Source organism: Brachyhypopomus gauderio, chromosome 1 (assembly GCF_052324685.1).
Source record: "Brachyhypopomus gauderio isolate BG-103 chromosome 1, BGAUD_0.2, whole genome shotgun sequence".
Taxonomy (NCBI): Eukaryota; Metazoa; Chordata; class Actinopteri; order Gymnotiformes; family Hypopomidae; genus Brachyhypopomus; species Brachyhypopomus gauderio.
Window position 1 is genome coordinate 19,210,533 of NC_135211.1, and position 27,058 is coordinate 19,237,590.

The following is a 27,058-nucleotide window of genomic DNA, read 5'->3' on the forward strand; positions in this document are numbered from 1 at the left end:
CGTGGTGTGTGTGTTTCGCTGGTGATGTTTGTGTGTGTATGTAGACGTGTCCACCGATGCGTGCTGCGCGCTAGAACGCGTGTGATGCGATTCTCTCTGCTCCTTTCGCCTCGCTCACCCGATATCCCGTGGTGACGGGGGTGAGCGACTGCGAGGCAGAGAGACGCGTCGCTGTGGGCGTGGCGCGCAAGCCGCTCGCGCATAGCTCTCTCTCTCCAAAGATCTACGGATCCCGTGGTGAAAACGGTGAGAGAGAGAGCTGGAGTGGGTGCGTCGCGCTCCACAGAGCGCGTGCATCGGTGGGTCCTGTCCGTTTGTTTGTGTTCTGTCTTTGCGTGTTCGTTTTGTCCTAGCGTGTAGCATGCTTTGTTTTATGTAATTCCTCTCTTGCACCCCTCTTCACTGTGTGTGGGAAGGGGCCCATTAGAGGTCCCGTGCCACTGGATGAGCTATGGGGTTCCTGAGCCACGACATGTGGCTCAGAAGGCATTGCTCCATCAGGAGGCCTGATCTTTGGGAGGGACCCCTGAGCAGGGAGGAGCCCCTGTACCCCTTTGTAGGCTGAGGATGCCTGGGGTGTGTGGACAGGGTGTCTCCTCATGCTAAGAAGGGGTCCCTTCCCCCCTGGGTAAAAGGGGGGGGGGGTCAGTGGTCAGAGCAGTGCGCGTTTGGTGTTATGTGTTGTCTGTGTGCGTTTGTGTGTGATGTGTTGCAGGTCGCTCCTGGTGGTGGACTGCGGCACTCCCGGACCTAGTGAGGTCTCCAGGAGGAGACCCTCCCCTTCGAGCTCGGGGTGACCAGCGTGTCCCTGATGCGGATTGCCAGGGCCCTGGTCTCTGGCGCTCCTGGGTTGGGTGGAGGAGTCCACCTTGAGATGAGGGGCCCCAGGAGGGGTTCACTCCCCAGGAGTCTGGGGTGACCCCTAGCGAAAAGGGCAGGGGTCAGCTCCGAGCGAGGAGGTAGGTTCGGGAGGTGGTTGGTGGAAGCCGTGGCCGCACCCCAGTGTGGCGGCCTGCACACATCCACACCTGTGACGTGTGTTGGGCCATGTGCTCCCGGTCCGCACACAGCGGTGGGGCTTTAGCGGCCTAAGGCCGGTTAGGGCGCGAGGGCCCTGTGACCGACCGGGGCGTGGTTATCATCTTGTTGACGGCCCAGTCGGTCCAGGGTCCCGCCCAGGAGGCGAGCTAACCTATGTGTTTTTATGTTTTCAGCTTCAGGACGGCAGGGAACGGGTCCCTGTCTTGTCCCCGCCCTCCCGCCCCTTTGTTGTGTTTTGTGTGCTGCCGCTGTAAGCCGCACATCCGGAGGGGAGTGCGGCTTTGGTGGGGGGGGGTCTGTCACGTTGTGCGGTTACAGCGGCAGCGGTCCTGTTTTTGGTCACGTGATGTTCGTCCCTCAGGTGGGCGGGACCCGTGATCCGTCTCACCTGAGGGTCGTTTGTTCGTCTATATATGTCTTGTCTTTGTACCAGTTGACTGCTGATTATTATTTCCTTAATCTGGATCTATGTCACGGGTATTTGGTTTGCGCACTTTCTATTAAACCATTCTCTTTCCCTGAGACTTCCTTTTTTAGTTGCTCACACTGCCCGTCACAGATTGCACATGTATATACAGATTATTTCAGAGATGGTGACTGCACACGTATATATGGATTATTTCAGAGATGGTAACTGCACATATATAAATATATAGATTAATTCATAGATGGTGACTGCACACGTATATTCAGATTATTTCAGAGATGGTGACTACACACTTATAAATATACAGATTACAATCACCGGCCACTTTACAATGCATTTAGGCATGTAGTCATGGCCAAGACAATCTGCTGCATTTCAAACCGAGCATCAGAATGGGGAAGAAAGGTGATTTAAGTGACTTTGAATGTGGCATGTTTGTTGGTGCCAGATGGGCTGATCAGAAACTGTTCAGAAACTGCTAATCTACTGGGATTTTCACGCACAACCATCTCTAGCGTTTACAGAGAATGGTCCGAAAAAGAGAAAAATATCCAGTGAGCGGCAGTTCTGTTGGTGAGTGTATTTCAGAGATAGTGACTGCACACATATAAACAGCACAAGTGGTGCACAGAGAAGTTGTGAGGACAATGAGAGAATCCAGGCCCCACCCACACCTCCTTTCACCCCACCTCCTTTCCCCTGTCAATTTTACATGAAGAGGGAAGGTCAGTCCAGAGAGACCAGTCCCCTGTATTATCTCTCTCTCTGTTTTTGTCTCACTCTAACTTACATCAATACAAACATGTAATCATTTCATCATGGCAACATTTATTTTTCAAGTGATGATGTTTTTATTTAATGGCAGGTCTGCCTCTCTCTGTGTGTGTCTTTCCCTCTCTCCCTCACTCTCTCTCTCTCTCCCTCTGTCTCCCACTCTCTCATTCTCTCCCCATTTCTCTCCCCCCTTCTTCCCTGCCCCCCTTCTTTCACTGTCTTCCAGAGCAGTGCCCAGACAGAAACCATGTTTCTCTCAAAGACACACACACACACACACACACACACACACAGTCCAGCTTGGAGCAGAGACAGGTTGATGCACATGTCCACCCGGGTCCCACTCAGCCTCTGCAGCCCTAGAGCAGCTGGATACAGATCTCCCCTCCCTACAGGTGCACTAACACCTAGCTAGTGCTGCTGGGCGAGACAGTGAATTTATGGTTTAAAAATAGGTCATAATAAATCGTTTGTCTTATATTCACAACATTTGGAAAACAGCGATTTGTATATATCAATGTAACATTCTGTGTGCTGTGTGGTACCAAACCCCTGACCAGAGGTGTCAATTCCAGGTTCAGAAAGTAAAAGTCCTCACCAGGATTTTGCTCAGGCTTCCTGGATTGTGTTGATTCCACTAATTTTACCTGGATTGCACTAATTAGAAAATCTAGCAAGCTTGTGCAAAATCCTGGTGAGGACTTTTACTTTCTGAACCTGGAATTGACACCGCTGCCCCTGACCCCTGACCTTCATGTAGATAAAACTCTGCTCTACCGCCCTAACAACAAGCTACAGTGCACACTGTGTAATGAACTTGTTGAAATGTGAATGTCTACGTGTGCCATCCCTGCTCACAAGTCTAGTTGGGACGTAGTTGGGATGAATTGAGATGTACACCTGCGTGTTCCTGTCTTACATGCCTATTGAACCCACTGGAACGTGCACGTGCGCTTTCCTGTCTCACATGCCAGCACTTCGATTTTAACCAAATGCTTGTAACTACTTCAGGGTGTTGGTGGAAATTGTGTTACTGTTATTCGAAGACCACAAAGAAGGAAATGTGGAGGAGACAGAGACAGATGACGAAAGTCGAGAGTGCACGAGGATGGGAACTCTAAATGTGGGGACAATGACAAGCAAAGGTAAAGAACTAGCTGACATGATGCAGATAAGGAAGGTGGATGTTTTATATGTCCAGGAGACCAAGTGGAAGGGCAGGTTGGTTGAGGTAGAGGAGAAAGAGAAGTTTTGGAAGGATCTAGATGAAGTGATAGAAAGTATCCCCAGCGAGGAGAGAGTGGTGATAGGAGCAGATCTGAACAGACATGTTGGTGAAGGAAACAGAGGATATGAGGAAGTGATGGGTAGGTTTGGTGTCAAGCAAAGGAAGGACAGATGGTGATGAACTTTGCCAAGAGGATGGAAGTGGCTATAGTCAACACTTATTTCCAAAAGAGTGAGGAACAAAGGGTGACCTATAAGAGTGGAGGAAGGAATACACAAGTGGACTACATTCTGTGCAGAAGAGGAAACCTGAAGGAGATTGAGGACTGTAAGGTGGTGGTAGAGGAAAGTGTGGCTGTGGGGGACAACATGGCTGTGTGTTGTGAAGAAGAGAAAACAAGTCAAATCATAGAAGACCAAATGGTGGAAGCTACGGAAGGAGGAACATGGGGAGGAGTTCAGAGAGGAGATGTTATAGGTTCTGGATGGTAAGAAGGAGCTTCCAGATGACTGGGCTACTACAGCAACAGTGATTAGAGAGACGGGTAGGAAGGTACTTGGTGTGCCGTCTGGACAGAGAAAGCGTGATAAGGAAACCTATTGGTGGAATAGTGAAGTACAGGAAGCTATTCAGACGAAGAGCTTAGCCAAGAAGAAATGGGACAGTGAAAGGACTGACGAGAGGAGATAAAAATATAAGGAAAAGTGACGTAGGGCAAAAAGAGATGTAGCAAAGGCAAAGCATGAAGCACATGACGAGTTGTATGGGAGGCTGGACACCAAAAAGGGGGAGAAGGACTTGTATGGACTGGCGAGACAGAGGGATCAGGCTGGAAAGGATGTGCAGGTTAGATTTGTTAAAGATGGGAATGGAAATGTTCCAACAAGTGAAGAGGGTGTGAAGGGAAGATGGAAGGAGAACTTTGAGAAACTCATGAATGAAGAGACAAAGGGAAAGAAGATCATATTAAAGAAGGCCATACAAACTTTGGGCGAGGAAGTGGGAAAGATCAGTGAGAATGAAGTTCGGAAAGCTTTGAAGAGGATGAACAAACAGAAAGCAGTTAGACCTGATGACATACCAGTGGAGGTTTGGAAATGCCTTGGAGAGATGGCAGTGAGGTTTTTGAAAGCCATGAAAACCAAATGATTCAGCAGTGACCTACTACAACTCTATCCCTAAAGTAGGGAGGGAAACAGCTGCAGCAGATCACTGCTGACTGCAAGGACTCCACCTGGAACCGACCCGTGGGCTCCTCCTAGCGGCAACCAGAGGAACCGCACTGGAGTCAGACCTGACAGAGCCTCCCCCTCTAGGCCGAGACCCCGCAGGCCCAGGGCAACGGAAGTTGCATTTCAGGTCAGGACACGGGATGCGGGAGGTACCCCTCCCAGTCCACGAGATACTGGTCACGCCCCCGGACGGCAGACGTCAAGGAGGCAGTGGACGGTATAAGCCTGGGCCCCATCAATGATGCCAGGAGCAGGCGGAGACAGCACCCTGGGCAGACCGCACAGGACGGGCCAGAGCCGTGAGGCACGGAACACGGGATGGACTCGGAGCGACGGGGGAAGAGCCAACTGGTAAGAAACCGGGTTAATACGATGTACCACCTTAAATGGACCCAGGTAACAGGGAGCTAATTTTTTGCTGCCTCCACGGATGGGCAAGTCCTTAGAGGACAACCAGACCCTTTGCCCAGGGCGGAAGGACGTAGCTGGGAGTCATGTTTATTATCATCACAACTGTAAGTAGCAGATGCAGACAACAGGGCCTTATGTGCCTTTCACCAGGACAAACAGCAATGCCGAACCAGGGCCTTGGCCTCAGGCACATCTATCTCAGCCTCCTGTTCGGTGAACATAGGCAGAGCATAACCATACTGGCTCTTGAACGGTGACATTCCCAGGGTCGAGTGCCACAATGTGTTATGGGCGTACTCTGCCCAAATCAGATGGTCAGCCCACAAAGAGGGATTAGAGGAGGCCAAACACCTAAGGGTTTGTTCCAGATCCTGGTTCACTCGTTCTGTCTGTCTGGGGGGCAGTCCAGTAGCAAAATCTATGGACATGTGTGTCCAAGGCCTGGAAGGGATCAGTGTGACGGTCACAGACGGACCGCACATTTCCTCCATCTTCCCCCTTTTTTTTTCTTTTTGTCATTTCACGCACACACACACACATATACGCACACGCCCATACGTTTGCTCGCACGCTGATGTTGGCGTTCAGTTTCCCCAAAGGCGCTGGATGAAAGCGCTGCCCAATAACGCTATGAAGCTAATCGGCAACCCAGAGACTTTGTCCCTCTATGGACCGGGGCAGAATGAACAAAATATTTGAAATGAAAAGATTACGCTAGACAAACTGTTTCCAATGCTTGGCTTTTATTGTGCTTAGGAAGTTATTGGTGTTTCTTTTTAAGTACAGAAAGAGAAAATAATGGGAGTTCATTCCACTGTTTGTTCTTCAGGGTTGATGGACTCACGGGCGGCAAAAAGAGTGGTCAGCAAGGAACCAAGGCCTGTTTATTTTGTTCTGTCCGGAAATGGCCCGGTTCAGCTTGCCGAAATGTCAGGGGGTTGACGGGGATGGGCTGTTAAATGTTAAATTGTTAAATGTTGGCTGCGATGTTAGGCAATGTTAGATTTTGGTTTTCACTTGTGCAAATTGTGTTGTAAATGAGGTGTAATGTTTTACTGATGCATCAGAGTTTGTCTAATGTTTGTTTTGTCTGGTGAATGTTAAGTGGTCCCCCTTTTTGTGTAGGAATGGTGCTGGCCGCCTCCTTTATATGTTTAGTCAGAATACCCGAGCATTTGATCTTGAATAGGGAGCAACCCCATTGAATTCTGCTGCCAATGTGGTTCCTGACTCTTGGAGGGAGACTTAGCAAGTTGGGATTTTGAACAGAATGTTTCTTTTGACATCTTGATACTTTATTACTATTATTACTATTATTTTTGAGTAATTATTTACATAAATATCCACTTTAAAGAAAAATAAAATAAAGAGAAAAAGGAAACTTTTGCTTGGACCTTGTGCTCCCTCTGCTGTCTTGGCCTGACCCACTTTGCATTTTTTTTTAGCAAGTGCTTGTCCAATCCTTTACAATCAGGAGAGGACATAATAATCCCGCAGGCTTAGCACGGGACACTTTCCCTTGGGCACAAACCATGCATGCTGCCACAAATTTCCCCATCTCCTGATCCATGCCCGGCCACCAGAACCTCCTTTGCACAAGTTCTAACGTGCGTCTAGTACCAGGATGGGCAGCAACGGGAGAATTATGACCCCTCTCCATCACCATCTTGGGCGGCAGCGAGTAGTGTAGACTCCGCCTGCCTCGCGCGCACGGTGGTGGTGGTGGTGGAACGGTGGTTTACTTTCTGCATGCAGTGTTCTCCGAAACGATACGTGGTAGTATAAAGAAACACCCTTCAACAACAGGGGAATGAACATTAACCTGATGAATTTTAATGTTGCTTTGTGTTTCAGGTTTGAACGTGCTGGAATTTAGGCTAAAGTACTTGAAAATGCTTGAAATTGTAATTACTTTGTTTCACAACAAATAGCTGTCTGACTGAATAGTTCTCTTGTATTACGTTAACAAATATGAGCCTCTTGTAATTCCAGGACAAAACATGAGAGAACGTGAAGAAGTTAAGATTGGGCGTTTTGAAAATAAAAAACCATTAAATAATGTGATTAAAAGTGAATTATTTCGGATCATTTCGAGTATATGTATAAATATTTATTTAACTTATTTAAGTTTATCGTGCTGGGAAATATTGAACTGGACCTTTAAAGTGAGGTACAAGTGCTTTAATTCCACCTTGTGAAGGTGTATGAACCCTGCAAACATGACTTTGTTCATTGCGCTGAGGCGCACCGCGTGTGAAGTTACAAAATTCAAGAGGTGCACGACCTCACGAATCGACAGCGCGCGAGGACCTCGTGCACGGGCGGAGCCACTGCGATTACGTCATTTTCGCCGCGCGGACCCTAAAACTAGGCTTAAAACGGATACAAATTATGTCGTGATCGATTCTTAATGTGTACTTACTCCCGCGGTAGCCCAACTAAAAAGTAGCCCAAAAAACAACACTGTTCGTTCAAAGCCAGAAGGCCAGAAGGCGGGCCAAATTATTTATCAACTGGTGGGCCGCAACGGAGGCGCCCACGGGCCGCAAATGGCCCGCGGGCCGTATGTTGTGCACCCCTGTTCTAAAGCTAGTTTAACAGCTAGCAGTTCTTTGTCACCGACATCATAATTGCTTTTGCCTGGGGTTAAACGGTGTGAGTTGAAGGCACACGGATGGAGCTTAGAGGGGGTGCCTGAATGCTGAGAGAGGACTACCCTGATTCCCTGATCTGAGGCGTCAACCTCCACAATAAATGGGAGGTCGGGATCAGGCAAAAGCAGTATCGGGGCAGACCTAAATTGCTCCTTAAGGATGTCGAAGGTGCGCTGGGCCTTGGGAGTCCATTTGAATGGACCCAGCATCTTTTAATTCAGGGCCGTGAGAGGGGCAGCCAAAGCACTATAGCCCTTGATAAAACACTGGTAGAAATGGGCAAAACCTCATTTATGAGCCTTTGAAAGACTGCCGGTGCTTTCATAAGCCCAAAGGGCATCACAAGATACCCATAATGACCCGAGGGGGTGATGAATGTGGTTTTCCACTCGTCACCCTGGCGGACCCACACCAGGTTATATGCACTACGTAGGTCCAATTTTGTAAATATGAGCGCCATGAGCGGGAGAGGATGGCGAACTTTAATGGTTATCCTATTGAGCCCACAGTAGTCAATACATGGCCTAAGGCCCCCATCTTTCTTTCCCACAAAGAAGAAACCAGCTCCAGCTGGGAAGTAGAAGGCCGTAAAATGCCTCTTGGAAGTAACTCTCCATGGCCTTATGCTCAGGTGTAGCCAAGGAGAATAGACATCCCCTGGCAGTGGTGGACGAAATACAGCAATTGTGTACTTGAGAAAAAGTACAGTTACCTTGCATTGAATATTGCAAGGTAATCACCTCAATTTTTTACTTAAAAGTAAAGTAAAAGTACAAAAGTATCTGCCTTCAAAAATACTTTTTTTTGTAAAAATTTTTTTCTTAGCGTCACATCAAAACACCTAGGCCTACTCGATCAACAAGTGAACAATGAAACAGTGCCTTACATTTGCCTAGCAAACACAAAATACTCAAAACTATATTATATTTAAGTAAGACCAAGTGATTTGAAGCAACAACACAAAAAGCATTCATTCAAGTTTCATTATTTGATTTTTCATTTATTTCTGTTGTCAAAAAACGAATAACAAATAACAAACACCATCACAACTGATGAAAATCAATAAAAACACAACTGATAAATAATTCACTATAAACATTACATTTGATGAAACATTACCTAAGTTTTGAAGAGGCGATACAGTATATGAAGAGGTCCACCACATGGCGGGACAGGGAAGCTTAGCACCTAGAACTAGAACTGTGTGCAGCCAAACCAACTGAACTCATAATATTAAACTTGGCCGCATAATTAATAATAATTAATATAATAATAATCGTTTTATTAATTTAGCTTTGCTTCGCTCATATTTGCTTGCCTTCGCCTCCCACATAGGAATGAATTAGAAGTTAGCTTCACTTGGCCAAATTCGCGTGTATGTGTCCCCGGCTTTAACGTTTGATGTGGGAGTCTCCTGTGTTAAACTGTCGCTTAGCATCTCCACAGATTGCAATTTGGGTACTAGCACATTGTTTTGGATAAAAGTATCTGTTAAAAGTAGTGTATTCCGATGTGATATAATTAACCAGGGTATATAAACCACCCTGTTGGTAGTACTCATCTAATGGCGAACTTACCTCGATGTGTTCGTTCAAGTTTGACGGCGAATTCATAAATGATGACCGCAATGTGTTCTTCGGAATGCAGAGGAGACACTTGAAGGAATACGAATAATTTTCCTTTTGAAGGAATTAAAGCAATTCGGCTAAATAAGGTCAGGGGTGTTGGGGAAAGCCATCTGTTGCAGCCATGTCAGATCCTCAGCCAATTAGCGTACAAATCTTAATCTCTTACTGAGCGCTGATTGGTTATAGTCTGTGACACGGTACACTTTGACCTTTCGGTATTTTATTAAGCGTTGGTTTAAACAGTAGGGAACCGTCAGGGCCCTCTACGCCCTCTCAGAGGGCCTAAAATATTCTTAAAACATTATATATATAATTATCCTATTTTATTTTATCTACTTACAGTTTTACAATCGACATCTAAACAATTACAAAAATATAAGCAAATAAATTATTCAACCATGTCTATTCAATCTGTGTTGGAAGTTGAGGGGTTAAGTGGAAGCCTGTGAGCCTGTGTCTCCCCCTATCAGGACTGTGATGCCCGCTGTTCGTTTACAGAGGGCCTGTAAAAATGACAGTAAAATTGACCAATCATATCTTCCCTCTTAGTGGGCGGGCTTAACTGTATGATAATTTCCGCCCGCTGTGGCGACGCTAGCTGTCGTTAGCCTACCGCCGCTAGCTAGTTTCGATTCAGTCCTTTCACGTCCTCATTTAGATATTCTGCTTCCGAGAACCACGGAGCTGTGAAACCTTATTTTGTTTGGAAACTTATTTTGCTTAACAAGTTATCTAGTACAAATGTTATTGCGTTTCTAAAGCTATACTGTCGTCTTGGCTTTTTCTTTATTCTTTATTGCAGTTTATTAGGAAAGGAAAAAAAAATTCGAGGGGGGGGTAGCGGGCCCAGGTTTAATGGTCACGGTTCGCTACTGGGTTTAAAAATAAAAAAGGAACGAGATGTTTCTGTAAATGTAACGAAGTGAAAAGTAAAAAGTTTCACTTTGAAATGTAGTGAAGTAAAAGTATAAAGTCTTACCAAATAAAAGTACTTTAGTAAAATACAGAAATGTTACTTAAGTACAGTAACGAATTACATTTACTTCGTTACTGTCCACCACTGCCCCTGGGAGGACTAGTTCCAGGTAGCAGGTAAATGGCTATATCAAATGAGCGATGCAGAGAGAGCACACTGGTTTTGCTTTTACTGAATACCTCCCTGAGGCCATGGTACTCGTTGGGTACCTAGGAAAGGTCGAGAGTTTCATGGGCATCTTTATTAGGAGTCAAAGGGTTGGTCTTGAGACACGTTTCCTTGCAGACCGGGCCCCAATTTCTGACAGTGCAAGCGAGTCAGTTGACCTCAGGGTTATGATGTTGAAGCCATGGGAAACTGATAACAGAGAACGTTATCTGTTCCTTATGTCCCCTATGCTCATATCAATAGGGATAGTTTGGGTGGCTACCTCTCCTGAGCTCAGAGCCCTACCATCAACGGTGGCCTCGGATAGAGTAGTGTCAAGGCGTACTAAGGGAACACCGGGCTCTTTAGCTAGAGATACATCAATAATACTGGCAGCAGCTCCTGATTCTACAAATGCCATGAGTCTTTCTTCCTCGTTCCCATGCCATGATAGGGAGACTACGGGACCCACCAGGACCTCCTCTTTTACTGGTGGTTCACCTCTTTTCCCTGTAACTCAGGTCAATTATTGCGACGGTGTCCCTCCCTACCACAATAGAGACACCTGCCTTCCTGTCTTTCCTGTCGTGAGAATCGAGTATACCCTATCTGCATGGGCTGTGGTCCCATGTCTTCTCTGACATCTCATGACTCAGAGGTGCACACATCTCTGACTGCTTCTCCCAAACTGGTGTAGCCCATGACAGAGACCCGCTGACAGCAGCACAAGAACATAAGCTATTTTAGACCGTTCTGTGGGAAAGCATGAGGGCTGTTGCTCGAATATAAGTGAACACTGCAACAAAAAACCCCTGCATTCTTCGGGATCCCCTGAATACCAGGATGAGCCCCACGTGAGCTAAGACTGCCAGAGATGTGGCAGCGGCAGCACTAGGTGTCTCGCGGGGCCAGGGAGACGCCTGACCGATAGCCTGCACAGCTACGGCCACACTTTGTAGTTGCTTCATGTTTGGTGGAGAGCCTGCTCGTTACCTTACAGCTAACCTTGCCTGGCTAATATAGCCCTAATGTCCTCTGCCTCACGAGAAGCGGCTGGGTCCATTTTAGGCAGAATTGTTCTGTAAAGCAGTGGACTTCACCCAGCGATGAACAAAAAACCCAGGTGCCGATCCATGCAGGCAGGTAAAATAATAAACTCACCAACAAGCGAGAAAGAAGAAATAAACTCAACTGCAGGGCTCTCAAGTCTCACGCATTGAGCGTGTGACACACGCATTTGACCGTCTTCACACGCTCACACGCCACACTTCCGATTTCACACGGCGAGAAAATCGGAGACAAACACACAGGAGACAAACATGCAAAAAGCAAAAGAAAATAACGCAGAAAACTCAATGCATAAAAAGAAAGGGAAAAACCCAAAACCAAACAAACCAACAAAAGACACCAGGGGGGTATTCCACAAAGCGGGTTAAGCGAGAAAACCGGGTAAGTTAACTCAGAATACACGAAAACTCAAGGTTTTCCGTTCCAGAAACCGAGCTTAGAGAAAACCTGAATCAGTTACTATAGCAACTTATGCTCTGAAGCTAACCTGCTCGCTGGCAGGTTAACTTGGACCTAAACATGAATTACAAACACGTCATCATGACGTGTCCTTTCCTCGAGGATCATGTGGATATTAAAGCTCAGTTTATTTGCCGAGCTCTTCGTCAGAAAGCTCAGTTTATTCGCCGAGCTCTTCGTCGGGAACGCCTTATAAAATCCCGAATAGACATAGGCCTACTATCATTTTCAGATTCTTTTTTAATGAACGTTATCGTTTTTTAGCACAATCCATTACTTACATCAATAACATTATTAAGCGTCACATTTCAAATATTACACATCGCGGATCAGCCCTCAATTCTCTCCAGATTTTTATACATCGCTCATCGTTTTTTTGCTAGTGGAAGTTTTTTTTATAGTGTAGGAGATGCGGAACCTGTCAGCAAAGCTACTGTATGTCGGTCTGTCCGAAAAGTGCCCAGTAGTGGACTAGTGCCCAGTTTTGTGGTGTTTTCTGGACATAAGCCAGTTATGGACATCAAAGAGGAATTCCACAGCATCGTTGGTTTGTCTTTAATTCACACAGACAATAAAGAAATTAAGCAAAGGAGAAGCAATATATAACGAACTTAATTCCATTTACATTTTAAGGATTTCCTAGAGTGATTGTCTGCATTGATGGAACCTACATACATGGGTGTGGTAGTGGGGGGAAAAGTGGACCTGGCTACCCAGTGCCCGAGTAGGGAGAGGGGCCCATTTTGCTCATGTGCCTCATTTTCTGGCATTTATAGGGGCCCACTGACATTAAGAGTGTACAGGGCCCAGAATTAACTGCTACTCCCCTGCCTACATATGCTACCTATTACAGCACCATTAGAACATGAAGGAGATTACATAAACAGAAAATCCGTCCATAGCATTAATGTACAGGTACTAGCCTTTATAATCCTTAATGAATAATGTACTTATCTTTAATGGTAACAAAAATAACGTAGCTATTGTAACTGACCATTCTGCCCATCAAGATCATATGTGATGTTTCCCACCTCATCACAAATGTTGAAGCCAGATGGCCAAGATCCATGTATGATTCCACACTGTACAACAAATCTGAATAGAGTAGGCCTGAGGTAGTTATGCTAGTTGTTCACATGCAGTGTAATAGTTAAGTCATTGCAAACCCTAGTGCGATTATATGACACTATGACGGCCTCCTTCATGGAGACAGAGGGTGTCCCTGCCTGTCCTATACCTCATGACTCCCTATTCAGATCCTTTCTCTAGCAGCTACCGCAGTATTACATTTACGTTTAATAATATCTAAATATTCGGCATACGCAGTCATTAATACTTCAAGCTACAGTGGTGTGAAATACGATGCTCGGCTGATTTTCGCGTTTAAGTCCATGATAAATCCTATTTATCTACGTTCCATTAAGAATGCCTTTCATAGTTACGCGTGAACGCGCTTCTGTCTGGGTCAACCTACTCAAAGTTGAGCGACCCTGATTACTTTAACTCCGATCAGCCGTTTTGGAACCGAAAACTCTGAGTATGTCAGATCGGGGTAAGACAACTCAGAGTTCAGGGTTAAGTTTAGAGTTTGTTAACCCCGCTTTGTGGAATACACCCCAGGAGAAGTCACTGACTGTATGCAAACCCTTCCCAAAATAAAACCAGAAACAGGTAGGAAAAATAACAGTGGGAGGAAAACTTGAGATTGCCTAGATCAGGAGGCAAGTACTCGAATAGCAAAGAGAAAAGCAGAAGCAGAGTGGTGGTGAAACACTAAACACGACTGGAGACACAGAGAAAATGGCTGGCAACGAGCAGCATGGAAACCAAATGATTCAGCAGTAACCTACTACAACTCTCTCCCTAATGTAGGGAGGGAAACAGCTGCAGCAGATCACAGCTGATTGCGAGTACTCCGCCTGGAACCGACCCGTTGGCTCCTCCTAGCAGCGGCAGGAGGAACCGCACTGGAATGCAGGACTTCAAGTACTTAGGTCCAACTAACCAGGAAAATGGGGAGTGTGGCAAAGAGGTGAAGAAGAGAGTCCAGGTAGGATGGAATGGATGGAGAAAATTTTCAGGAGTAATTTGTGACAAAAGGGTGGCAGTAAAGGTCAAAGGGAAAGTTTACAAGACCAGCTATGTTGTATGGTTTGGAGACAGTGGCATTGACAAAAAGACAGGAGAAAGAACAGAAGTGGCAGAAATGAAGATGTTGTGGTTCTCTTTGGGGTGACAAGGATAGAAAAGATTAGGAATGAGATTATCAGAGGTACAGCACAGGTTGAACAACTGGAATATAAAGTTAGAGATGTCAGACTGAGATGGTTTGGACATGTCCAGAGGTAGAATATTGGTAGGATTTAAGACATGCAGCTGGCAGGAAAAAGACAAAGAGGAAGGCCAAAGAGGAGATACAGTATATGCAACTACTGCAACTATAACTACTGCAGGTGTAACTACTACAACTGTAATTACTACACATTTAACTACTGCAACTGTAACTATTACAGGTATAACTACTACAGGTGTAACTACTACAGGTGTAACTACTACAACTGTAACTACTACAGGTGTAACTACTACACATTTAACTACTGCAACTGTAACTATTACAGGTGTAACTTCTACAGGTGTAACTACTGCAACTATAACTACTGCAGGTGTAGCTACTACAGGTGTAACTACTACAGGTGTAACTACTACAGGTAACTACTACAGATACAGTGTGTGTGTGTGCATGTGCATGTGTGTGTGTGGGCCATGGGAGTCCTGAATCTGGGTGTGTTGGTGCCACTCTGCCTGTATAAGCTGAGCTACAGGAACACCACACAAGTCTTAACATTCTCTCCACCACTGCCTCATTGTAATCTCAGATTACAATCTCAGACAATCTGAAGTGGAGGTAGAAGAAGAAGGTAAGTAGAAGGTCCCTCACAGTGCAACATGTTGGGCAGAACACAGTCCTGGGTTTGAATGGATCAAAGTGCTACCTGAGGGGCTGTCTGCTCACATCTTAGCTGCAGGACTTTAGAATCAGGTGAGCACATCACAGCTGCAGGGCTTTAGTACCGTGTGAGTAGATCTCAGCTGCAGGGCTTTAGTACCGTGTGAGTAGATCTCAGCTGCAGGGCTTTAGTACCGTGTGAGTAGATCTCAGCTGCAGGGCTTTAGTACCGTGTGAGTAGGGTTGCAGCGGTAACCGGTTTCACGGTATACCACGGTATTAAAATGCACGGTTATCATACCGTGTGCATTTGCTTATTACCGGTAAAAAGCAAGCCAGCGGAGAAACTGACCCGTGCATGCGCAACTCCGCTCCGGTTCAGCTACTCAGCACACAGCGGTGAGAATGGCAGAAAGTGTATCAGACTTAACAAATTTTTTAACAAAAACAAAAAAGCTAAACTAATGTCAGCGGCGAAAATGACGTAATCGCGGTGGCTCCGCCCGTGCGCGAGGGTCTCACGCGCTGTCGATTAGCGAGGTCGTGCACCTCTCGAATTTTGTAACTGCGCGCGCCGCGCCTCAGCGCAATGAACAAAGTCATGTTTGCAGGGTTCATACACCTTTACAAGGTGGAATTAAATCACTTGTACGTCACTTTAAAGGTCCATTTCAATATTTCCCAGCACGTTAAACTTAATAAAGTTAAATATTTATACATATACTCGAAATAATTCGCTTTTTATCACATTATTTAATGGTTGTTTATTTTCAAAACGCCCAATCTTAACGTCTTCACATTCTCTCATGTTTCGTCCTGGAATTACAAGAGGCTCGTATTTGTTAACGTGATACGAGAGAACTGTGCGGAGTCGCGCGCTACGGTCACTAGTGAAAAGAATAAACCTAGCTTTTTATGGTCCTTGCTTTCACTGGATGTGAAAGACGCCATTAATTTACATGCGTTCATTTTCAAATTCTAACGTGCCTGTTTTTCACATGTTAAAACCAGACTCGGTGTGAAAGCCTTAAAATAGAAATCTCTATTGTGATTATGTCAGAAATAAATCCTCTCTTTCTGCAGTATCTGGTGGCAGTACAACGGACGTTTACAACAGTTGTTGATCAGACACTGACCCAGGCTGAGTTTATCAGATATTAAATAATTTAAACTTAAATAATTGTACTGAAATCCATGATTTAGGTTTCTCTAATTTTGCAGTATTTATATAAACAAGTTTACAGCTTTTTTTTTTTTAAATGAGACATTTTGTATACAATAGTTGCAGGTTTCTACAATAAATAGTTAATTGAACAAAAAAAAACTTGTAATTTCTTTAAGGGTCAGTGTATCTTTTAATAATATACAAACTAACTGTGATACCGTGATAACCGTGATACCGCGGTATTTTCTGAGACGGTTATCATACCGTGAAAATCTCATACCGTTGCAACCCTACGTGTGAGTAGATCTCAGCTGCAGGGCTTTAGTACCGTGTGAGTAGATCTCAGCTGCAGGGCTTTAGTATTGTGTGAGTAGATCTCAGCTGCAGGGCTTTAGTATTGTGTGAGTAGATCTCAGCTGCAGGGCTTTAGTATTGTGTGAGTAGATCTCAGCTGCAGGGCTTTAGTATTGTGTTAGCAGAGCCAGTCAGACCCCATGATCAGTGGTGGAGAGAACAGACATACGTCACACAGCAGACAGGACTCATTACTGTGCCCTCGCATCAATCCCTAATTAATGTTGCCGTGGAAACAGGCACACACAAACATATTTTTCACTTGTTTCCATCCACACAAGAGATGCAGAAGAGATACACACATGAATGAAGTTATACCCGGATTTTCCTCTTTCAGTTAGAATTCATACTTCCATAGAGTACAGTGCAATAGAATAATTCATATTTCCATAGAGTACAGTACAATAGAATAATTCATACTTCCATAGAGTACAGTACAATAAAATAATTCATACTTCCATAGAGTACAGTGCAATATAATAATCCATACCCTGCATTAAAATATGTAATAATATGAATTACTGTACTGTTCCTGTGCTTCTACTGTTACTAAAACAAAGACCATACACAGAAAGAACACAGGCCTTGGTTTACTAGAAACATTTTGGCCAAATCAAAGAATGTTGCTTCTAAGAGTGATGACAAATTAAATATCAAAATTGTTAAGTATGAATATGTGTGAGCAGTGTGAAAAGCAAAAGTTTTTGTTTAGAGCAAATAGATTCAGCAAGCAAGATGGCTAAATTTGTTTTTAGGTCTGCCATGAATGAATCTTAACCTTTTACAGTTAAAGATCACAAGGTTTCATGTATGTTAGGGAAACAGATCCCTAGAGGGATCCAGGGATCTATTTTCTGCCACTACATGAAACCACAGGTCAACTTTTAACAGATTACTTCAGCTAGCCAAGATATAGTATGCCATTAGATATGGTGGAGTAATGTTTAATATTGCAACTTTAATATTTGGAAAACCAGGTGTAGTAAATCAATTTGACAGTGAACACTAACGTAGTGGAGAGTGTGGATGGTTTACATGATGGGATTATTTTACGTGTAATACATATTAATGCTTTTATGGATTACACATTATGAGTGTACTTTTATTTTATTGTTGTAATTTTCATTCCGTGTAGGAAGATGAATGAGCGTTATGTTGATGTGTATTTACGCCACCAAGTAACACCAAGAAAATTCCAGTCTAATGGCAAATAAAATGTTATTTCTATAGCCTACTGCAAGCATAGAAACGTGCGTACGATGAATGTAGGTATGTGTAGTGATTAGTACAGAAGACTCTCCGTTTATCGTAAATTTATCTCCAGCTTCACTTACAGACTCAGGAGCAGCGCGCTCGCTGTGTCCTGTCGCGCGACAGGACACAGCACGCTCGCGCCTGACCCGCCGCCTGCGGTTCTGAATGAAATTTTGAGTCATCGCGCTGTTTGCTGGGCAGCCGCGCACAGCGAATGAGCCACGAGGAGGAGGGAATACGATGCGCCACTTTACATTAGGCTATTTGTAGGGAGTAGAGGCTGTAAATGTAGGTTATGTCTTTTAGAATGCCTTTTAGCCATTAAAAACGTTTACAACGAAGCCTCGTGTCTCGCATCGCTGGTTTCTTTCGTGCACAGTATGTCTCGGGTAATCGCAAGACCTTGAGAGATTTCTGGTTAAATATCTTTGGCGCTAGATTTCGCAGCGGCACGGAGGAAGTGATGCATTCTTAAAATATGTATATATAGATATAAAGCACGTACAATAGAGGACGTCACGCAGTGCGACCCCGTTTGGGTTTACAGGAGACCTCTGAAAACAGATTTACATCGCATGGGAATATTGTCTTACCTGCAGCCGGGTAAGTAGGTTAGTTCTGCTCTTTCTTACGAATCGTACGACTCGGGACTATTTGGCTTTAGCGATGTGACATATGCGGAGAGCCTTTACGCTAAATATACCCTTCCTATAAAGGCACTCTAACCTTATGTAACCGACGTCTCGATATCGATGTTTTTATTCTTATTTGGGATCAGGAAACGTTATGTTACCTCCGTTTCGTTTCATATTGAAATGTCCGGGGAGGGAACCTAACAAACTGTGGAGTCCCACAAAGGTTGCGAGGGGTGTACGGGAGCCTCGCAGGTTTGCAGAACCACATACAGCCTTACCCAGAAACCATCGACAAAACCACAAGTGAGACACCAGGAGTCCAAACCAACAGAAATGCACTGCATATTATTTCTTTAGCTCGGAAATGTTCTAGTTTGTCTCTTGTTTTTTTCTCCTCTAAATACGTCTTTGTTTTTTTATTTTTTTTATTTTTCCTGAGACAGACTATCATTTTGAACTTACAGCTTTCTCAATACAATCCTATGGTGTGCATGAAAAGCAGCAGAACTGTTAAGTCCACATTGAGTCTGGAGCGCTAAAACGCGCTTTTGCCGTCAGGCGCAAGCGTCAACAGGTCAATCCTATACTGCGCGAGACGGGGCGCGAGACGTGTGGAAGTCACGGCATTTAAGACTGCTTAATTATTAAGTTGTCGATCTTTTCTCCGTGTTAAATTGATTTGTTTCTGTTACTCTCAAAAACTTTAGAGCAGCGTTTTGCCGTGTCCATAAAAACTGAATCTTAAACTAAAATCTTAAACTGAATCTTAAACTAATTGCAGTACCAAGTGTAATTCATCATATTTTAATTGGTGTACAAAAATAAAACTAGCCAAAAATAATTTACACATCAAGATCATTTCATAGTTTTGCTTAATATGTCATATTTTTAGTGATACATTTGTTGATAAAATCTAAAAATATAGGCTATTGTAATTGTATTTTTCATTGACATTTTAATGTATGTTGTATTGTATATTACATTCTATGTTGGTAGATATTCTTATATGGCAGGTAGACACTATATCCATATAACAAATAAAGGTTTGACGAAAAAATTGTTGCAACATGGAGGACAAGGGTTAATGTTTTAAATGAAATCAATCTGCCTGAATCAGTGTGCCTGAACCAGTCTGCCTGAATCAGTGTGCCTGAAGTTGGTCTTCCAGTGGCAGTCAATTTTCAGGATGGCCCAGCATAACTTCTGCTAGTCATACCAGTCAAACTATCATCAGGCTGACAGAGAATGAAAATGAGACGAATGCTCTCGCTTGCAGGATCTCTAACTTTCTCTCAATCTGTCTATCTGTCTCCCCATCTCTCTATGCCTCCCTCTCTGTGCTTCTCTTTCTCTCTCTCTCTCTCTCTCTCTCTCTCTCTCTCTCTCTCTCTCTCTCTCTCTCTCTCTCTCTCTCTCTCTCTCTCTCTCTCTCTCTCTGCGTCTCTTTTTCTGTGGTTCCAGCTCTCCTGCTGCATGTGTGTCTTGTTTTGACCATCTCAAACACCAGTGAGATCAGCACATTCTCCAAAGCCAGTGAGTACCTTATGTGTTCTAATGAATCTACATTTGAAATGTGTGTCTGTGTTTGTGTGTCTGCCTGTTTGCATCTTGCATCCACATACAAGTGATAGTGTTGCAGAAATGAAGCATGGGTGTGAGGAGTGAGCATGGCTTGTGGGTGTGGCCTGAGTAGGCATGACCTGTGGGCGTGGCCTGCTTGGGCATGGCCTGTGGGCAGTATCTAGTGCCAGTCACTCTGTCCCATGCCGCAGTCTCCTTGGCATGGTCATAGCTCTGTGCTCTCCTTCCAGCAGATGAGGACATTACTCCTGCATGCCACACAGAGGGATTCGAGTCTGCCCCCTGCCCATTTAACTGGTTGAGATGTCCCAATAGGAAGCACTGTGGCAGGGAGTACGTGCTGATGAAGCTGATTTGTTCAGGTAAGGCTGCGGGGCTGTTGCTGGCGATGGTGACGCTTGTGTTCGCTGTCCTGTTGCACGTCGAGGAGTTCTCACTTGTCTCATCCTTTCTGCAGCACGCGTATGAGCTCCAGCCGTCTTTACTGTAACACATCACACACATTCCCTGATGGCAGGTTCAGAAACTTGATTTCCTGTTTTATACTGAGATATAAACAAGTTGAACTATAGTCAGCCAGGTTGGGGTCATGGCAGAAACCATGGCAACAAGTTACTGGGAGGCAGTTTAGGTGTATGGGCTCCACACTGAGCTGATTGGTCAGAATAGCTGTTGCTGCTCTTTGTTTATTGTTTGCTGTTTTTGTTGTATGGTTTTATTTGTTGCTTTAATTGTCTGGTTTATTTGTTATTATGGCTGCTGGTGGTGTTTCATGAGTCTTCCTTCACTGTTCTTTGAAGAACAGAGATATGAGACAGAGGGAGGAGTTACAGCTTCCCTGAGGGAGGAGTTACAGCTCCACTTGCCCCTCAGGCTGTGCTTCAATGCATGAAATGGAGTGTCCATGTCTGCTAGCACGTTATGAGCTGACATGGACATGAGATTATGGCATCAGCTGTGAGCTGTGTTCTTACACGCATATATAATCCCAGATAATAAACCCAATCATAATTCCAGAGAACGGCACTACCCTCATCACAGTGACTCTAATAGGAGTCTGAGGGTCAGGAAAAGCTCCCTTTGTCTTCTGTGTGTCCCAGAATCTGGTCTTCCACCATAACATTTTGTTACTCGGGAAGCAGAACATGTTGTTTCCTCATGTGCAGTGATGCCCTGTGGAAACACTGCCGTGTGACATCATGTACGTTTCCCATCTCTGAAATCAGATCTTATTTGCTGAGTGGCCTCCGAGCTTTACGGACATCTCGCTGAAGAACACGGCGTCCGCTCGGCCATGCGGCGTTCCCGTCTGCTGCTAATGCCACCTGACCTTTTGCTAAGCTGTTTGCAGACAGGGGAGATTGTGTCTGCTAACGGCAGTCATGACACAAGCTGCTACCATCAGAAGGCTAATGAACGACGAGTTGCCTCCCCGGTTAACCCCACCAATCGGTTTCACACTAGCGCGCTAACGGCAGCCGCAGCACAGCAGCTCTCAGAAGAAGATGAGCACGGTGACATTTTGGGGAGGTGCATGTCACCGAGAGTGTGGAGGCTTGAGGGATTTTAGTCACTGCTATACCATCTTGTTTTGGTCAAGATGCTGTGAAATGAATGTTTTATGTAGTCCATCTGCATTAGGAGGGGTTCTCATTTTTAATGCAGCCTGTGCCTGCTGTGTAGCTGTGTGTTTGCAGGTGAGGAAGCACTCAGTCCTCCCCAGGGCTTCAGCACAGACTAACATTCACCTGCTCAGTCGCTGGATTCATGCTCATATATAATTCATAGTCCATCTATCTCACACCTGAAATGTCAGAGGAGCCCCAGGGTTGCATCCCTTCCTCATGCACCTCTGCAGCCTGACTAAAAAGAGGAGGAGTTGACAACTGGGGGGCGGGGCTCTGGTTGAAGGGAGGAGCCATTTTGCCTGATTCCACTTTGCTCATTCATAGTATGTGTTTCTCTATGGTGTGACATTCTGCAGTATATGTACAAAGCTGTGTGTGTGTGTGTGTGTGAGAGATTTTTTTTGTGTCGTCTAAATCTTCAAATGTCCAAAAAGTGTAGTTTATGGGGTTACAAACCTCCTGATGTCTGAGTGGTGCAACAAATGTGGTGTACAGGCAAGCTGTATAACCTTTAGTACAACAGACTGAAAGAGATGATTACAACAAACACAGTTTAATGCAAATATCTCCACTGCTCATAGTGGAGTAGACAGTTACATGGTGATAGTGTAGATTTCTATGTAGTTGCTATGATAATGTCTATGTAGAATGTGTAGCATACAGTTTTTGTCGTGATTTAAAGCAGCCCTCTGAGAGTTGGATTATTTATATCTGCTTGGACTGGGATTATGACCAAATGAAACAATGCTGTCATGAATAGTTCAGTGATTTCCTGGTGCAGTCAGATGATCTCTGTTAATCCTTTCTGTCTCAGACACACCCATTGCTTGCTAGAGTAGGGTCTCTTTCTCCTACTTTGATCAATTTTATATGGAAACAGTCTAAGTCTAAAGAGATTTGATTATTTGAGCCCCTTTGACTGTCTTGTTACTGGTCTTTTCCCCACTGTTAAATGAGTATCAGTCTTTGCACTCTCTAATTCATTAGATTAAAATGTGCAAATAAACCGTTTTATAACACAAGAAGGGGAGGAGGGATGATTAATTTCATGAATATTAATGAGACCACTGGCAGATCTCCACAGCTTTGAATGAAAATGTGTGGAGGAGGTCCATGAAGAGCCTGAAACATCTCCTCACTTCACAGTGTTTCAGAAAGGAGCATTTGACGTTTAAAGAATCGTTTAGAGGTCAAAGATTCATTTGCACGTTGTTAGAGGAAGCAAATGCCGTAAGCTGCTTTATCTGACCAAGCTGGGCTGATGCACAGAACACTGCGTACGATTGATGGCTGTTCTGTGTGTGCATCTTACTGTTGGCTGTTCTGTGTGTGCATCTTATTGTTGGCTGTTCAGTGTGTGAGTCTGATTGTTGGCTGTTCATTGTGTGAGTCTGATTGGTGGCTGTTCTGTGTGTGAGTCTGATTGGTGGCTGTTCTGTGTGTGTGTCTGTTTGGTGGCTGTTCCGTGTGTGTGTCTGATTGGTGGCTGTTCTGTGTGTGTGTGTGTGTGTGTGTGTGTGTGTGTGTCTGGTGGATGTTCCATGTGTGTGTGTGTGTGTGTGTGTGTGTGTGTGTGTCTGATTGGTGGATGCTCCATGTGTGTGTCTGATTGGTGGCTGTTCCGTGTGTGTGTGTGTCTAATTGGTGGATGTTCCATGTGTGTGGCTGATTGGTGGTGTCCTGATGACTGATCTCCATGCTGTTCCTGGCAGCCAGACTGCCACACTTGCTTCTCCTGGGAGTGCCATGTTGTCACACTCACACACACACACACACACACACACACACACACACACACACACACACACACACACACACACACACACACACACACACACACTCCACCCTGATATACCTACCTGTTCCAGAGAACATCCGTCATCACTGCAGACACAGCCCCAGGGCATTCCTGCCTAACACCCACACACACACACACACACACACACACACGCACACACACACGGCTGTGTCTCAGAGAGCAGGGGAGGACCAAGAAATGCCACAGCAGAGTGCAAAGATGGTGAGAGGGAGACAATTCTGCATTTCTGTTTCTGTTTTGGAGGCCACATCAGTGCTTGGTTGATCCGTCATGTGTCTGCTAGCTCTCATCACTCTGCATCAGTGGGCATGTCCACTGCCACATTCACAGCCTGTGCATATCTGCCCCATGTTTAGCATTAGCACTGAGAGCATCAACACAAGTCCAACCGCATATGGGGCAGAGTCCCAGCTCCTTGGTCTCACCAGGAGGGGGCGCAGTCCAGGTCATCACTCCGATCTCCCAGTGGAGGCCCCACACACACACATACACACACACACACACACACACACACACACACACACACACACACACACACACACACACACACTGTACTCTAGGCTCCCTGACTGGAGTGCTTTTCTGCATTCTGTCATTCCTCTATCATTCTATAATTTTTTTGTCATTCTCTCATTGTATCATTCTTTCCTTCGCTCTATCTATTGCAGTCTAATGATCTGTTGCAGTCTGGTCATCCTGGGTTCAGATGCTTTTTTTTTTACAAAAATTAAGTTTAAAAGTGAGATCACAGAATATTAATCAAATTAAAATCAATATTTTATGGGAAATGTACAAAGCTTATCAACCATATAAGTTCAGAACACTTCTATATTAAGTATTAAGATTATGATACTATCACTCAGATTTGACTTTTCAGATTTCCCATCTCTTCTAATGTTCTGCTACTTTATCTGGAGCACTAGCAAATAAATTATGCAAAAACAATTATAGATTTTCAGACTATTTCCTTCCATTTTTATTGTTTCTGATTTGTAACTGAGGAAACAGTTACTGAGGAAACAGTTACTGAGGTAACAATCTTCCAATGTTCAAAGTGCTTAAGAGCTCTTACATTTTTCCGGTTTCATTTGCAATTTCTCCTTCAAAAATCTTCCTTACATAACCACGTATCTATATGTGTGTGTGTGTGTGTGTGTGTGTGTGTGTGTGTGTGTGTGTGTGTGTGTGTGTGAGGGGGAGAGAGACAGCATCACAGAGTCAGCTATAAAGCGTAAAGCAGCCCACAGCGGTTGAGGCAGCTCTGGCTGTGTGGTGTGGGAGTGTGAGAGTGCAGATGAAGCTGCTTGCAGCCCCAGTGTTGAGGCTCGGATGAGGAGGTCAGAAGGTGTGCTCAGCTACCATTAGCACTCCCTCCACACCACAGCCAGCCATGCTCACTTTCTAATGCTGAAAACGTTTTTCCAGGGTAATTACCTGTATGTGCAGTGCCGCTGTCGTCGGCGGTTCAGTGTTAGAGGTATCCACAATAAAGCTCTCTATTGCAAGGTTCATTTGAGTCCAGCTGGCTTTAAATGCACACTGGGGGTTCGTTAAACCAGACGGGTTAATTGAGCTACAGAACAGTTACTGCAGACTTTGTTATTTTGATCAGTGGAGCACTAATAAATGAAACTCTGTTAAAGACTTCAAATATATTTTTAATTTTTTTTTCTTTTAAAAATCTTTGAGCTCTGTTATATTTAAAAATCAAATAAAAATTAGCATCACTGAGAAAGAACTTGGTTCATGTGCATACAAGTGTACATCACTGCAGCTCTCAGCAGTGGCTACAGTGGTTATGTAGCCGTGGTTGTAGTGTGCAGTGGACATTTCAGTGGCAGTGTTTGAAGTGAGTAGTGGTCAGTCCTGTAGCAGTGTTGTTGGTGTGTACTGGTCAGTCCTGTAGCAGTATTTGTGGTGTGCAGTCATCAGTTGTGTAACAGTGGTTGCAGTGTGCAGTGCAGTGCAGTGAGTAGAAGGACTCCCCCCTCACGACTGCTCAGCTGTACCCTTCCTCCCCCCTCCCACATGCTCCATGCGGCTGGCGCCTCTCTCGCCTGCCTGGCGGACAGCAGGCCCAGTGGACGACGCTGCGGAGGTGGTGAACAGGGCCGCTCTACCTGCACATCCCAGTGACGGAGCCCCAGGCTCCTGATGGCAGGGGTGAGCAGGCCAGCCGTGTGCTCAGAGGATCATGGCTGCCAAATCCTGTGGAAATGGGACTTGTTTCCTCTGGCCCACTAAAACCCTGCAGGTGTGGATAATGCAGCCCTCCCGCCTTAAGCCCCCCTCACTAGGATGTGCGCTGACTGAGACATACAGGTTTATCCTCTCACCTTCCTCTAATCTGGAGTAAATGAAATGGGAAGCGGGATTTTTAAACGGACGCTCTTCCCGTAATCTGCAGTTATCTGAAAGGGGCGTACACACAGCCTCTGTAAGCCACCGCTACCACAGAGACAGGGGGGTCTTTTTCTCTTCTTCTTTGAAAATAATTCTCACTGCTGTTTCCATTAAGCATCTTATAGGTCTAAACTGGTGGGCTCGGGATGTGTGTGCGGGGTGTGTGTGAGGAGTGTGCATGAGGAGGTGTGTGGGAGGGGAGTGTGGGAGGGATGGATATGTGCAGAATATCACTCACTGACCATTATGTCATTGGGCCCTGTTCACATGCCTCTGACAATGAGGCCCCATCTCAGCAAAGACACGTAATGGGCTGGAAGAACAAATGAAGACTGTGAAACTGTCTGACAGTACTGAAAGGCATTACAGGCATTATTCAAGCTTTGCAGTGTTGAGCTAAGATGTCGTTATAGTTAGGAGAAAAAGGATTGTGGCAGACATGGAACAGGCCCAGAGGTTTTTAAAGATGGTCAGGTTAAACCTGTAAAATTACTGAAGCAGTGTCACACTGCTTAAGCAGCTGATAGCTTACTCAAGTCACCAGTGTTATCTGCCAGGTTAACTCTGGTTAACCTCATCTGACTATAGTAGGAACTGAATCATCAGATATACAATAAATCACCATCCCACTATGGATTCAGCAGGAACTGCTTGCAGCAAATTTGCAAGGATCCACACATCCAGGGTATCTGCAGGAATCCACACGTCCTTCCCATCATCTGGTAGCAGCTTTCCTCTGAGGTGGAGCTGTATGTGGAGCTGAAGGTGGAGCTGAAGGTGGAGCTGAAGGTGGAGCAGTGTGTGGAGCTGAAGGTGGAGCTGTGTGTGGAGCTGTATGTGGAGCTGAAGGTGGAGCTGTGTGTGGAGCTGTATGTGGAGCTGAAGGTGGAGCTGTGTGTGGAGCTGTGTGTGGAGCTGTGTGTGGAGCTGTATGTGGAACTGAATGTGGAGCTGTGTGTGGAGTTGAAGGTGGAGCTGATGGTGGAGCTGTGTGTGGAGTTGAAGGTGGAGCTGTGTGTGGAGTTGAAGGTGGAGCTGATGGTGGAGCTGTGTGTGGAGTTGAAGGTGGAGCTGTGTGTGGAGTTGAAGGTGGAGCTGAAGGTGGAGCTGTGTGAGGAGTTGAAGATGGAGCTGAAGGTGGAGCTGTGTGTGGAGTTGAAGATGGAGCTGAAGGTGGAGCTGTGTGAGGAGCTGAAGGTGGAGCTGTGTATAGATCTGTGTGTGGGG

The 27,058-nt window shown here is 45.2% G+C and overlaps 1 protein-coding gene across 2 annotated transcripts in view; it reads left to right on the forward strand.

Moving 5' to 3' along the window:
* Window positions 1-17,905: 17,905 nt before the first annotated feature.
* The window catches only part of bean1 (brain expressed, associated with NEDD4, 1), a 41,334-nt gene continuing 32,181 nt past the window's right edge, over window positions 17,906-27,058 (forward strand). Inside the window, exons 1-3 of one of the 2 annotated variants that reach the window (XM_077000610.1) lie at window positions 17,906-18,368; window positions 19,862-19,933; window positions 20,212-20,343. In XM_077000610.1, coding sequence (XP_076856725.1) covers window positions 18,341-18,368; window positions 19,862-19,933; window positions 20,212-20,343 — 232 coding nt within the window. In that variant the 5' untranslated portion in view covers window positions 17,906-18,340. The remainder of the gene's footprint in view (window positions 18,369-19,861; window positions 19,934-20,211; window positions 20,344-27,058) is intronic. The other variant, XM_077000619.1, reaches the window with a different exon arrangement.